This window comes from Canis lupus, chromosome 9 (genome assembly GCF_048164855.1).
Source record: "Canis lupus baileyi chromosome 9, mCanLup2.hap1, whole genome shotgun sequence".
Lineage (NCBI taxonomy): Eukaryota > Metazoa > Chordata > Mammalia > Carnivora > Canidae > Canis > Canis lupus.
Window position 1 is genome coordinate 12118932 of NC_132846.1, and position 15910 is coordinate 12134841.

Below are 15910 nucleotides of genomic sequence, written 5' to 3' on the forward strand. Positions count from 1 at the left end.
TAATAACCTTGATTATTATTTGATAAAACCTCTATAACAAATCAGTAGTGGAATCTGTAGTAAATGAGCTCTAAAGACTGTTTTCCTCAGAAAAAGGTGTCTAGAATAAAAGTAAAAACAAGAAATTCAGACAAGTCCACAAACCAAAGATACCTGCACTTGAATCCTGCAGTAAAGGTGCAGCTGTGGTGCCAAGACTGTATATGAGATTTCCAAGTTCTTGTAAAGCACACACCAGCATATGCTGGCTGGCTGTCACATCTGTGGAGCCAAGCCGGATTTCCATATTACCGTCATTCATCACAGCATCTGACAGAAGCGTAAGAATTAACTACACATCACTGTTTTATTAAAATAGGTTATGGGGGTGGTGGGTGTTGGAAGCAGAGAAAATATAAAGGTAAAAATTAATACCTCCTTTCTATATATACATGAAACCCTTAAGGCACTTAACTGAAATATTAAAATAGGGACTTGCATCAATTGAGTAAGAATTGAACTAATATAACCAATTTAGTTCAAGCTACCTGACCACTGATCCCTTAATTACTAATACAAGTGGCACTAAAGAAAGAATGCATGGAAAACTAAAAAATATTCCAATTTTATTGATATACAAGATACAGAGAGTGGACTTAAAATAGTACAGGAACTGGGATGAACTGATTGTTTTTTTCTTTTTTTGTAAGGGGGGGGAAAGGGCAGACAGAGAGGGAAAGAGAAACTTAAGCAGGCTCCACACCCAGCACAGCTAGAAGCCTGACTTGGGGGTTGATTTCACAACCCTGAGATCATGACCTGAGCCAAAATCAAAAGTCAGACAGTTAACTGAATGTGCTACCCAGACACCCCTGAGATTAACTGATTATTTAAAAAACACTGTATCAACATCAAGAGGAAAATTATGAATCTGTGGAATTAATATCACTAGCCTTTAAGACTTATATAAATATACCACAGTTATATGTTAGATAATTTATCTCATTGACATATTGACAATTTTATCCTAAAACTGACATATATTACAAAAGTGGTTTTTTTGTATTAATATAGTAATATATACCAGTCTAGTTTTTCCAAAAGGACAATTCCTCTAGCATTGTTAAAACAGAATGTCTTAGTAGATCCATACCCACAACTTTCTTTAACTTCCAGATAGCCTGGCAAATATCCTTGGCAGCAGCAATTTGGGCCTTTTCTCCAAGAAGACCTCCTATAGTAGCTCGAAGGATAAATGAAACACAGCGGCGACCGCAGACAGCATCAGTCTGAGTTTGGGTGGCTTTGGGGTGCGACTGTGACACAAGGCTTAGGATATGAGAAAGAAAGGTAGCAAAATTTTTCTCTAGCCATGTTCCTCCTAATGTTGAAACAAATACCACATAAGCCTAAAAGAGAAAAGAGTTTTATCTTCAAAATGAAATAATTTCAGTTCTGTATATTTTCTCTTCTACAAAATATATAAAATTTGTTTCTTCTCTTTTCTCATTTATAGCTGCTTTAGCTATGTAAAGATAATATTATTTTTTTGCCTGTTTATTAAAGCCCAAACTAAAGTACACAGTCTTATAACTGGGATTTCATTTGTGCTGCATTTTTATTTTGGTCAGACTGTACAAAGTTTCAGGATAATCAGCATGGCCAGCTAATATAGAGAATGTGTCTATGGCTCCTCTGAACAAAGGATTCAAGATCTTTAATATTCTAAACAAAAAAACCCAAATCAAACATGAGCACATTGTAAGAATTAAATAAATTCCAATACCATAACTCTAAGGGAATTTAGTTCTAGAAATGTGAAAGGAAACTTTACAGTGATGAATCACTTCTCTATTTTAATGAATGTTAATGGTTGGTCTCACTCCAAAAATACAAAGACAGTAGTTTCCTTATGTAATCTGTTCTTGTAGAAATAGTTTACAATTACACTGGGACATCTTACATTTTCAAAAAATCCAGTTTCTGTATATTGTATAAAACACTTTGACATATGTGAATTTTTAAAAATATACATTTGCAAAAAAAAAAAAAATATATATATACATTTGCTTTGAACCACAATGGCATTTAGAAAATAGAGACCTCTGTGTTATTTTATTCTAAGATACTTTTCCCAGATTTAGCTTAGATTCCCAGATTTATGCTAAGATCTTTACTTAGGAGTTGAAACCATTTAAAATGGAAATACAACATTTCCCATACTGAGTAATATGTACCTAACACGTATCTTAAATCTAAACTGTACAGGCACACAAAAGCACAATGGGAAACATGTTAAACTGCAAGACACATGAAAGCACAAGGCCTAGAAACAGACAAATGTTGTATTTCAAATGAAATAAACAAAAATTTCCCATTATTAGGAACTGAAAACACATTGTGAATATTGGCTTTTAGGTAACTAATGTTCTCTTATTTGTAATCTAGCTTTCAAAGAGTAGCCTTACCATCTCTATTTTATAAATATGAGAGCAGAAGCGATGACCTTGCACAGTATCACTTATGCCCGGAGTATTTAGATACTAAAATTCTTATTAGAGGCCAGTGAGCATTGCACATAGATACTCATTTGTGACTCTAACCTGAGTAACTCCAACTCGAACATCCCTACTGACTGAACTGGTTCCTTTCAGCATATCTCCACTGGCTCGAAGAAATCCTGAACTTCCACGTAGAAACCCTGTTCCTAGTAATTCCAGAACTTCCTCCAGAGATACTCTGCGAATGCTTTGACGTGAGACTGCTATAACAAAGAACAAAATAAAACATATGATTTGTACTTTACAGACTCAAATTTTAATGCATGACCTTGATTTGCATGATCTTGGTAAACATGTTAATAGAAACAAAAATAAACTAAAAATCCAAACAAAATGCAAAATTGACAGGACATTACACAATTAACATACAAAAAGTTATACGAGGTCAAATCATAAGACTCTGAAGTATCATGCTAATGACATCTTAAAGACTAAGCCACTTTGGGATTATGCCTTATTGCCCTCTTTTCCACAAAGAAGTTAGAAGGCTAACCATCTTCTAAAACAAAAAACATAAACTGCCCTTGTTCTCTACAAATGAAAATGCTATAAAATGCTTTAAAAACTCTTTTTAAATACTAAAAATGCCAAAATCATAATTCTGTATCTCCAAATGCTCTATAACTCTTAATGAAACTTATATAAAGTAACCGCCATGTCCTTTTTTTTATAATTCTCAACTGCAAGTACAACTTTTGTTATATCCTCAGTCTCTGAAAAAATCAAAAGCTAAATATTATTAAACAGCAGTTGGGCCTTAGGCTACCATAATTAAAGAGATTATTAGTTAGAGCCGAATGTTTTTGTCTTCAAGTTTGTCTGCAGTTGGACACAGCTGAGTTTCTCCCTGTGAATATTTAGGGAACAAGATCTCTTTAACACACACACACATACTCACAAGCACACGCTCTCACTCTCTCTCTCCCTTTCATTCTTCTCAATAATGAGGGTCACGAGCTCTGACTCTCATTATTGGCTCAAGTCATATATAGTAGAGAAATAAACTTCCATTACTCTAAGTTATGACCAAAAAGTCTACTGTTTAGCCTAAAAAAGAAATAACCATCTGAAGCAAATGAAAATCTATGTTGAAAAAAAAAAAAGTAAACCTATGTTGGCATAGATTTATATCAGTGAACAGTATAAAATCCATGCCCTTGTGGATCATAAATTCTAAGAAGGAAAGAATAATAAACAACTAAGTATAAGGTATGCTAGATAATGATTAAAGCAATGCAAAACCTAAAAAGTTATTCAAGAACATGGGGGGGGGAGCGGATGGGGAGAGAGGGACACCTGGGTATCTCAGTGGTTTAGTGCCTGCCTTTGGCCCAGGGCGTGATCCTGGAGACCCAGGATCGAGTCCCACATCGGGCTCCCTGCATAGAGCCTGCTTCTTTGTCTGTCTGTGTCTCTGCCTCTCTCGGTCTCCCATGAATAAATAAATAAAATTTAAAAAACAACAACAACAACAACACTGGGGGGGAAGTGTTTGAGGTACAAATAAGGTAGTCAAGGTAGGATTCATTGGAAAGGTGACATCTGAACATAGTTTGAGGATAGTGAGGGAGTTGAGCATGAAGATATCTGGAGAAAAACTGTTTTAGGCAGAGGAAATAGCTAAGGCAAAAAGCCCTTGAGGAAGGATATAAACCATAGACCCAAGCAGAGCTATATTAACAGAGCAAGAAATGAGGGTGGCTTAAATCAAGGTGACTGCAGAAGAGTGGAGTCTGGATAAACATATGTATTTTTAGGTTTTTATCTGAAATTTTAAAAATTATATTACAAAAAAAAGCTGCAAGAATAGTAAAATAGGGCAGCCTCGGTGGCACAGTGGTTTGGCGCCGCCTGCAGCCTGGGGTGTGATCCTGGAGACCCAGGATCGAGTCCCACATCAGGCTCCCTACATGGAGCCTGCTTCTCCCTCTGTCTGTGTCTCTGCCTCTCTTTCTCTGTGTCTATGAATAAATAAATAAAATATTAAAAAAAAAAGAATAGTAAAATAAATTTCACCTTCACCTAGACTCACCATATTCTCCTTGTCACCTTTTCATTTCTGAAGAATTTGCGTATGGCTAGTTGTTTTGTAGAACAGAACTCAATTTGAGTTTGTCTAGTATTTCCTCAGAATTTTTGGCAGAACTACATAAGTAATGCTATAAGCCTTCTCAATGTGTAATAGCAAAATGCACTGTCATGCTTGCTGTCAGTCTGTCCCTATACTAGTGTTAAGACCTTTGAATACGGGCAGCCCTGGTGGCGCAGCGGTTCAGCGCCGCCTTCAGCCCAGGGTATGATCCTGGAGACCTGGGATCAAGTCCCACGTCGGGCTCCCTGCATGGAGCTTGCCTGTGTCTCTGCCTTTCTCTCTCTCTCTCTCTCATGAATAAACAAAAAAAATCTAAACTATAAAAAAAAGACCTTTGAACACCTGAATAAAGTTTGCCAGGTCTGTCCACTGTAGAATATGAACTTTCCTTTTGTAATTACTCTGCAACCTGTATGGTGATATTTAAGATAGAATAAATATGCTGTAGCCCATCAAGCTTTCATCTAACAATGCACTGAGGATTCCTACCAGCAAAAATTATTACTATGATTGCAAAAGGTCATTATCTAATAATCATTCCTTATATGTTTATCGGTTGGCATTCCACTGTAAAAAAGCTTTCTCTTCTCCTTTATTTACTTGTTTTCAGTATGCATTCACAGATTTTTTTATTTAATAGGTTATAATCCATTCCTGTCATTATTAGTTTTGCTTCTAATACTGTCCCAGATTTGACCAGTGGAATTAACTTCAAAGAGTTGGCCAGGGGATCCCTGGGTGGGCTCAGCAGTTTAGCGCCTGCCTTCGGCCTAGGGCGTGATCCTGGAGTCCCAGGATCAAGTCCCACATCAGGCTCCTGCATGGAGCCTGCTTCTCCCTGCCTGTGTCTCTGCCTCTCTCTCTCTCTCTCTCTCTCTCTCTCTCATGAATAAATAAATAAAATCTTAAAAAAAAAAGAGAGTTGGCCAGCGGAAGCACCTAATTTTTTTTTTTTTGACACAACAGTGATTCTAAGGTCATCTTCAGACATCTCCTTTACCAACCCCATAATTAGCCAATTCTCCAAGGGGTCCCAAATCTAGGTATGTTTTAAGATTGTCCAGTAGAGGAGCTACTGAGTGTGAGAGATAAGAATATCGGGTAACTTTACAAATTTGGATTTGAACACCTGTAAGGACAGAGTTGGCATCAACTTAGCAAGCCTGCAAGTAGAACAGGTATGTAAATGTTCTAGAAGAGGAGAGATCAGGTATTCACTTTAGGAAAAGTTAATTTGAAACATCAAATAAACATCCAAAGAGATGTCAAATGGGCAGTTAGATATGAGCCTGGTGCCCAGGCTAAAGATATAAATTCAGGAATCTCTGACATATTGACGGTATTAACTGAATAAGATCACCAAGAGGATGAGCACACACACACTGCAAAAGACCAAGTACTAGGTAAGGGGCCTCTTCAATACAAAGATAAGGAATCAACAAGACAAAACAGGAATTTCTAGTGAGGAAGAGGGAAAGCCAAGAGAGACTGAAGTCCCATAATGCAGGTGAAAAAAAGACAAGGAAGAGTATCAGCTGAGTTAAATGCTGATGAGAAGTCAAGGGAGACAACAGAAAACTGCCCACTGGCTTTAGTGTGGCTGAGTATAAACGTACGCTCAAAAAAGATCTCAACCAAGTATTATTTGGTTAAACAAGTATTTATTTACTGATTGAATGAACTTGGAGGTCTTTGGTGACCTTAACAAAAACAGTTTTGGTGGAGTGAATGGGGGTAAATCCTAACTGAAGTGGTTTTGAAAGATGGCAGGAGATAAATTAAATACACTATCAAGAACTCTTCTGAGGAATTTTGTTGCAAAAGGAAGAGAAATGGAGCTCCAACTGGCTGGGAAGTAAGACACAGGTTTTGTTATATTTTTTTTTATGATAGGGCAACAGTGGTGCCTGGGGGGTGCAGTTGGTTAAGCAATCAACTCTTGGTTTCTGCTATGGTCACAATCTCAGGGTTGAGATCGAGCCTCATGTTGGGCTCCACACTCAGCATGAAGTGTGCTTCATATTCTCTCTCCCTCTCCCTCTGCTCCTCCTGCTTGTGCACTGGTGCACTTGCTCTCTCAAAATAAATAAAGGAATAAATTTTTTTAAAGACAGGAGAAAACAAAAGCACGTTTTTGTATGTAATAATCCAATACAGAGGGAAAAGCTGACATAAGAGAGGGGAAACTTAAAACAACAACAACAAAAAAAAAACACAACAAAAAAAAAAAGAGAGGGGAAACTTCCTAAACCAATGTCCTTGAGCAGGTGAGAGAACGAGAAGTATTAAATTATATACATTAAAAGATCACATAAATTCCCAGCAACTTGTTCTAATCATAGGAAAGTGCCATACACAATCCCTGCCTTAAGTGCCTTGGAATAACTGACCACCTGTTTGAAACCTGTTAGTTTTACTAGGAAAATCATTTCAGAATTGTACTTCATAATCTTTGCATATTGTGCTGAGTGTACAAATCTCCACTGCATTTATTTTTCTAAATTGTTAAAGCATATTAGTCCCCTACCTTAAAAAAATCTATTATGGTATCTAGGTCACTTTTTAGTTGTACAAAAATAACTCAATTACTTGCAACCTAGAATTCAGAGATGCAAGATGACAATATCTAACAAAAGATTAGGCCAAGGATTTTCACTGTGGGTGAAGCTGATTCTTCACTTTGCTTAATTTGATTACAAAAACACCAGTATTATTTTAGTGCTACCATAGAAGCATATAAATATTTATTCATAACTCTTATGCAATTCTACTTTTTGCTGGTTTTTCCTGCAACTGTCTGCTAGTGGTAATGATACATTTATAGAAATGGGCAATTCACATTTTAAAAAGGACTTGATTAAACATGTCTTCTAATTTTAATTTCTTAGATGGCTTAAGATTCATCTCCTAAGTGTTCTAAACAACTTTTTTTTTTCTAGTTTGGGTTTTTTTGATGACTTCTTCCTATTCCCCATTTACCTTCCTCCCAGCCTCAATAAATAAGAAAGTCTTACTGAATTACAAGATTAGAAAAACAATAAAAATAAAAACTTCTTATTATAAATTTTATTTACAATCTCAATTGAAGAATGAGAGGACTGTAAATTTGTTAATGTTTCCCAGGTGACTACGATATGCTGTACTTCCTGTCCTCTCCCATCATTGGTTAAAAACACTAGCTTTAGGAAAAAAAAAATTTTTTTCCCTTTATATAACTATAAATAATTTTTCAAGTAATGCTTTTCAAACTAATGTGCATATGAATCATCTGGAAATCTTGTTCAAATGAGAATTTTGATTTAGTAAGTTGTGTGGGGCCTGGGTTTCTGCATTTCTTACAAACTCACAGGTGATGCTAGTTCTCCTGTGTGCAGATGTTTGAGGAGCAAGGTTCTATAGAAGAGTCACATTTTCATTTGTTGTGAGATTGTTTATTCTTTGGAGATAGAATGATAAAGCAAGTTTTCAGTTATTCAGCAATGTTTTATATACTCTGTTGATTAAACCTAGGCAGACTCTCTTGTTTTCAGAAATATCCCATCCGTGATCCCTGGGTGGCTCCGTGGTTTAGTGCCTGCATTTGGCCCAGGGCGTGATCCTGGGGTCCTGGGATCGAGTCCTGCATCGGGCTCCCTGCATGAAGCCTGCTTCTCCCTCTGCCTGTGTCTCTGCCTCTCTCTCTCTCTCTCTCTATGTCTTTCATAAATAAATAAATAAAATATTTTAAAAAGAAAAAGAAATATCCCATCCTTGCTCACTGCCTGGAAGAATATATATAAAAAGTAAGACAAAGATGGGATGTCTAGGTGGCTCAGGAGTTGGGTGGCTGCCTTCTGCTCGGGTCATGATCCTGGCATCCGGGATTGAGTCCCACATCCGGGTCCTGCGAAGAGCCTTTTTCTCCCTCTGCCTATGTCTCTCCCCTCTTCTCTCTCTGTCTCTCTCATGAATAAATAAATCTTTAAAAAAAAAAAAAAAGTAAAACAAAGCAAATTGTCCTAGTACAGTGAACTTCAAATATCTGTTGTTTGGAATTATTTATATCATTGCTCCCTTATACCAACCTAGAAAATGGCAATCCAAATATAGGTAATCAAATCCATTTACTTAAGAAAGAATTAAAATTTAGATCATATCTATTATTGCATAACAATGATCAATTTACTTTAAAAATAAAGGCCATAATATAAAGGAAGATAATTGAATAAAGTATATTTCTTCAAGAGTTTATTTTTTTCCTCAAATTTTTCTGGAATTGTTTGAAAATGAAATCTTGGGACCTATAGCAATATTTACAAACTAAAATTGATTTATAAGATATCTGGCCTCTTCTCAAAATTAATAATGGGTAGTAGTAATTCTACATTATGTTTGTTTAAACCAAATGGGAAAAAATTGCAATAAACTTTTGAAAATAATTATATAAATTTACCTGCTCCTGGATGTTTAGAAATTATAGCTCTAGCCAACACTGTGCCTAGTAGTTTTGAAACTGAAATCCGCACATCATAATTGGAACCTTCAAAGGACTTAAAACACAGTGTGGCCACACTATCCAGGTCTGTACTCCACATAAAGATGGCCTCTTTTTGAAGTTCAAGGAGACACTATTTAATTGAAAAAACAGACATTAATGAAAAACAAAATTTAAATGTCAGGTTCAGATCCATAGAAGTTGTAGAAATTATCAAGATCTAACAAAAGAATACAAATCCAAAGTATCTAAACAATGACTGCAGGGACAACAAATGAATACTTACAAATAGTCATAAAAACTATACTATATAAAACAACATGTCAGCAGAGGGTGGGAAGAGAACCCATTCTAACTCAGTAGGCTAAGAAAAATGTCTTTGAACCAATTTGTTGGCTACGAGCAACTGTGACAATAATTACAACATAAACAACTTTACTGTATTATCTAACCAACTGTATTAGGAAGCCATGATCATTCTGCTGAAGATCATAAGACAAGATCACTATATCCATAGAGGACTAAACTGCCTTATTTTGATTGTTTCCTAGCTTGCAAAAAATGCATATTAAAAAGAAATTAAAATATCAAAATCTAAATCCTAGACTTAAAAAAAAAAGCAACATGATAAAAACAAATCACTTTGAAATAACACAAACTTTACATGTAAATTTTAGTTTACAAAACTATAGAGAGGAAGCATAGTAGAGTAAAAAGAATACTTAGAGTTTAGTAACCTAAATCCCCCACCCTTCAACAATGTGTTGTGAACTACTTGGAGAACCTTGGGAAATTCATTTAACTCTCTGGACCTCAGTTTCCTTATATGCTACAACAAGAGAGCCCCAGCTGACTACCAAGGTTGTAGCTTGAAGGTCATGTAGCTGTTAACAGTGTTTTCACAGGGATAAACTAATTTAATTTTCTTTATATATATTTTGAGAAATTCTGCTTATTAGACCATTTTACCTTTGCAGCAGCACAACGAACAGCCATGGATCTATCTGTTAAGCAGGATTTAGCAGCTTTATAAACATCCCTGTGGCAAGGTGTAGCAGCAGCTCCTAGTCCATTCAATATATTTTGCAGGCTCAGCATAATCTCATATCGCCCTTGAGACTACCAAAAAGGAAAAATTTATATAGAAAAAAAATTAACCGTGAAAAGTAGCATTAAGCATCAAAATTTCTCTTATATATTACTGAAATTTTCAATATCTGTACACACTAACCAACCCATCTGACATCAGGAAACTTTAACAGCTATTATTTTATGAAGTGTTTACTAATTGAAAAGTGTTATGTGTATATATTATATTTTAACACAGTACAAAGAGTTGATGTGAAGATTAAATGAAATTACATGAAAAGTCCTAACACAAAGCTTGCATGTTGTTAAGCATTCAATAAACAGTTGCTATTAATGAGATAACACAGTAAGAGTTCAGGGACTGCCTCTTAGCTAGGTGACCTTGGGCAAAATTGTTTATCTGTTAAATGGACATATTTACCTCATAGGTTGTTGTGAAGACCAAACAAATTACTGCATGTAAAATGCTTAGAATAATGCCTGACATATAGTAAATACTCAACAGACTTTACAGCCATTTAATACTTCATTATTTGTTGGGCCAAGTAGTTTAACTCAGAGGATAAAAATCTGGGACCAAATCTGCCTCTGACCTTAGCATCTGTGTGAAATAATAATAATAATAATAATAATAATAATAATAATAATGTTTTTCGCAGTTATTTCTCCAGCTATAAAATGAGAATAAGATGAACCTCTTAGAGCTAGTGTGAGAAAAGTAAAAAGGCCTTATGGGGAAAACATTCACCACAGTGCCCGGCACACAGTAGATACTCAAAAAATAGTAGCTGCTTATATTACTGATATTTTAGTAAATGCCCCAGCTGATTTCTATATCCCAGGAAGTCAAGGCCACTAAAGATAACTAAAGCTAGGTGAAGACAAAGATCAATATCAAGTATGATTTTCATAGATAAATTAATATTATTAATTTATCTTTGTCCAGAGGAGCATAACACTAACTATAGGTGATATAACAAATTGGATCCTTTGTTGAAAATTCTGAACTTTTTATCCCAACTTTATGTTGTCTGTTACAACAACAACAAGGGTGAATCAAAGTTAGGATCCCTTTGTTACCTTCAACATTTTGCAGTACCTGATCAACAAAGTCGTAAAGATAAAAAAATAGCAAGAAATAAAATCCTCAGCAATAACTTTAAAATTTCTGAGAACTACAGATTAACCCTGTTAACCATGGGGCCTAAAAGGATTATAGCTTAACTAACGAAGTTAAGTGGAAAAACAGTTCAAAGTGGCCATTCCTCAGCAGATGAAAGTTCTTATAAACATTTCCTTTTGAATAAAACCAGATTTACAGATGTTAACAAATCTCTTCTGCTGAATCACTTTCTTCAATCTTTCAGCAAACCTGCTTAGAAGTGTTTCCTGAGTAGATTCAATCACCAATTCTTTTTGTTACGGACTTCACTTCTTAAACTTCTTGAATAAGCTATGATTTTTTTTAAAGATTTTATTTTTTTATATAATCTCTACACCCAGTATAGGTCTTAAACCCACAACCAAGAGCTGCATGTTCTACTCACTGAGCCAGCCAGGCATCCCAAATCAGTTACATTCTTCTCAAAATTTAGCATGTTTTATATCTGAACTTTCAAATTTTTTACCCGGGTACATTAAAAAAAAGGTGGGGTGCCTGGGTGGGATAGCCAGCTGGGCACCCGACTCCTGGTTTTGGCTCAGGTCGTGATCTGAGAGTCTTGAGATTAAGCTCTGAGTGGGGCTCCTTGCTCAGCGTGGAGTTTGCTTGGAGTTTGTCTCTCCCTCCCTCTCTGCTCCTCTCTACTGCATGAGTTCTCTTTTACAAATTATCTCAGAGCTGTCTTCTAGACTTCTTTTCTAGGTAAGATTAGAACAAGAACTGGTGGTAATCCGCTTCGAAGCTCAGAGTAGGAGGCTTCTCCGGGCTGCGTGGTCAGGGAAGTGGTTGGTTAGGATTTGGAGGGACTATCAATGGACACCCAGAAGGACGTTCAACCCCCAAAGCAGCAGCCAATGATATATATCTGCGGAGAATGTCACACAGAAAACGAAATAAAATCCAGGGATCCAATCAGATGCAGAGAATGTGGATATAAAATAATGTACAAGAAAAGGACTAAAAGATTGTTGGTTTTTGATGCCCGATGAAACATGGAGTTCAGAGGATTATCTTCATTTGTACCTGGATTTGCTGTTAATGTTGTATAGCCTTTGATTAGTGTATATATCTTTATGAATACAAATACACATGATTTCATTTTAAAATCCATCTTGAAAAAAATAAAAATAAAAAAAAATAAAATCCATCTTGTATTTAGGTATCAATAGTTTCTATAAAGAAAAGCTTTTTGTTCAATAATTGATAATAATTTACTTTTATTGTATATATAATCTGACACAGGGTGAAAAAGTGCTTCCTTAAACCACACTTTTAATCATGGCTTAGAATCTTGTGGGGGCCTTGTTAAAAATGAAGTTTTCTAGGGCTCTTTGAAGATCTGATTAAGTAAGTTCCTTGGAAACTACTGTTTTACATCACCAAGTCTGTAAACTCTCCAGCATCATTTTGTTCTGTGTATACTAATGTACTTAGCATGAATGCATTATTGAGTTAAATTTTTCATTTTTCCTTGATATAGGCTTTCTGTATTTGTATATAATGCTTGACTATGTTTTTAAATATTGGCTGAGGGTGGGACGCCCAGGTGGCTCATCAAATGAGCGTCTGTCTTTGGCTCAGGGCATGATCCCAGAGTCCTGGGATTGAGTTCCAAATCAGGATCCCTGCATGGAACCTGCTTCTCCCTCTGCCTGTGTCTTTGCCTCTCTTTTTGTGTCTCTCATGAATAAATAAATAAAATCTTAAGTAAATTTTGGATGAGGGAAAAAAAAAAAAAGAACAAGAACTGGTATTTTGTTTTTATATTTAAAGGTGCTGAGTGATCCTTTTTTTTCTTTTTAAAGATTTTATTTATTTATTCATGAGAGACACAGAGAGGCAAAGACACAGGCAGAGGGAGAAGCAGGCTCCATGTAGGGAGCCCTATGTGGGACTTGATCCCAGGTCTCCAGGATCAGGCCCTGGGCTGAAGGCAGGCGCTAAACCGCTGAGCCACCTGAGCTGCCCTGAGTGATCCTTAAATATTAGGGAGCGACCACAGATTTAAAAATTTTTGATAAACAAACATACAAATGCTTTAATTTCAAAAATGATTGGTGAAACCAGTTGGCAAGATATGACTATCTTAGAAGTCAAATGAAGAGACAATTACAAAAACAAAGAGTATTCCACAGTGGTTAATGATCACAAATCAATAAGGCTAAGGCTGAGAATATATTCCCCTGGCAACTAAAAGGTCAACCAGATCCTGGTCATACTTATATTCTCCATGCTTTTCTCCAACCTGGTTATATTCCTTACTCCTCTCTGATGCTGGCGGAATACTAATCCATCCATCAGGCACCCAAATAGTTATCAACTATGTATCTGAATCATTGTGGACAAGCAACTGATGTAGTACTAGTATTAGGGGAAAAGGTGATGTGAGAGGAAGAAGCAGGGATAGGTCTACCAGAGAAATACCTTAGCTTTTGCCTATTTGGATTTACCTAAAATCACAAATTACATTATTGATTTTCTAATAAAGATTTAATATACAAAATACATATGTGCATCTCCTAGAAATATTTTATCTATGGATATATTTATATACATACCCATGTACCTTACCATAGGCAAAACACTTTCACTGGCTCAAGGAACCATAAAACCTGTAAAATACTATCTTTTTATTCTTCTTTGTATGTAATAAAAATTACAGTTTATCTTTTTATTCTTTGGATGAACTTGTGCTTACTCACCTCTGCACTCTTCATAGCTTTAAGGATATTCCCCACTGTATCAGTAAAGGTGTTAACCAGTATTCTACCCAACTTCTTGTATAAGGAACCCAAACATACCACGGCAGCCCTGAAACATTTAAATTAGATATTAGTCATGAGCGAAAAAACAGCAATAAAAAAATCTCAGCCCATGTAAAGTTGACTATTTAATTTTAAAGGATAAAACTGCCCATATTCTATTCCATTGTTAAATCCTGAGGCATGATGCTTACATGAATATCAAATAATTACACTTTCAAGAACAGTAAGGAGAAAAAATGTATTTTCAAGTAATCAAAACCTCCATTCCCTCAAACTTTACAAACTAATTTTTCATAAAACTGACCTTCATATATTAGTCAAAGATAATGTTAAAGATACAAGATAAGAAAAACAGGAAATAATGTTCTTTTCAAATCTGAAGTCTGAAAACTTCATGGTAAAATACATTGTTGTAAGCTAAAAATTAGATCAACAAAAATTTCTGTAAAATTACTATTGTGGAACCATACATTTATGGAAAACTACTCTTTCTAAAATAACAGATGAAATAATGAACAGAATCCTATGAAGAAAGTAAATAAGCTAACCTTTTTAGAAGCTCAGAAGAGTATTTTTCTATATGGTATTTATTATTAATTTTTACTACTGAGAACTAGGAAGTTAAAAGAACACCCAAAATGTGAAGCATTCAAAATATCTTTTTGTTAAACACGCAACTAAGATTCTTTTTGTATGTATCTTTAAAATATGTTTTTATAGAAGACATATATTTGTTTCAGGTGTACAACATAGTGATTTGACAATTATAAACATTAAAAACTGCTCACTACAGTTAGTGTAGTTATCATTTGTCACTATACAATATGATTACAATATTACTGGCGATATTCCCTATGCTGTACTTTTCATCCCCTTGACTTACTTGCTTTTTATAACTAGAAGTCTGTATCTCTTTAGTTCAACTTACAGTTTTGTGGGAAGATAACTTGGAGAATCATCCTTGCTACGAATAAGATCATTACATTTATCGATTGTCTCGTAAACAGAGAATGTGTCCCCGATACTATAAAGAACACCTAGATTCTTAGCAAGGAGTTTGCGGGTAGGAGGCCCTGGGGAGCTGTTCAACAAAGACAGGAGCTGTTCAACAAGAGCCTTCTGTTTCTCCTTTACATCACTCTAGAAAGGAAGTAACAAAAATACAATTCAAAGTCAACATAATTACATGTAATCTTCTAATACAATGTTTCTTTAATAGTTTTTTAAGAATTAAAAACTCCAGAAAAATGCATTCATTTTGACTAAAAATTACAAATAAGTTGGTGGTATAGTCATTACAACGACACAAGGTAATTTTTTGCCCTGTGGATAGCTTCAAAAAATAATCTCTGGGCCACAATATACCAGTCTCTGTGAAGAAACACAAGGCTTCTATTTCTTCTGTATCTTTCTTCTGTTGAAAGGTAGAGCAAATTTGTATTTTAACTGGAGGTTCTTTGTTATATATCTGTATAAATAAGCAGTAACTGGGGTGCCTGGGTGGCTCAGTGGTTGAGCATCTGCCTTCGGCTCAGGGCGTAATCCCAGGGTCCCGGGATCGAACTCTGCATCGGGCTTCCTGCAGCAAGCCTGTTTCTCCCTCTGCCTGTGTCTCTGCCTCTCTGTGTCTCTCATGAATAAATAAAATAAAATAAAATCTTAAAAAAAAAAAAACCCAGCAATCTACAATCCATCATGAGTCAACCTTATGATGAATGATTATGTTACTCAGATCTTTTTCTAAGTTTAGTGCAATTTTCTTTTTGCAAGCTTATACATCTAAATGCC

General features: G+C 35.5%; 1 protein-coding gene and 1 pseudogene across 14 annotated transcripts in view; one reads left to right on the forward strand and one right to left on the reverse strand.

Moving 5' to 3' along the window:
• Positions 1-15910, reverse strand: part of HEATR5A (HEAT repeat containing 5A) — a 112017-nt gene that overhangs the window by 79812 nt on the left and 16295 nt on the right. For 11 of the 14 annotated variants that reach the window (XR_012036405.1, XR_012036404.1, XM_072838171.1 and 8 more), the window contains 7 exons: positions 15051-15262; positions 14060-14168; positions 10076-10225; positions 9065-9239; positions 2583-2743; positions 1133-1388; positions 154-309 (listed from right to left, as the gene is read on the reverse strand). Coding sequence is in view for 12 of the 14 variants with exons in the window: in XM_072838171.1 (XP_072694272.1) it covers positions 154-309; positions 1133-1388; positions 2583-2743; positions 9065-9239; positions 10076-10225; positions 14060-14168; positions 15051-15262 (1219 nt within the window). In the remaining 2 variants the exon portion in view is untranslated. The remainder of the gene's footprint in view (positions 1-153; positions 310-1132; positions 1389-2582; positions 2744-9064; positions 9240-10075; positions 10226-14059; positions 14169-15050; positions 15263-15910) is intronic. The other 3 variants (XM_072838170.1, XM_072838165.1, XM_072838172.1) reach the window with 2 other exon arrangements.
• Positions 12069-12488, forward strand: LOC140639780 (DNA-directed RNA polymerases I, II, and III subunit RPABC4 pseudogene; annotated as a pseudogene).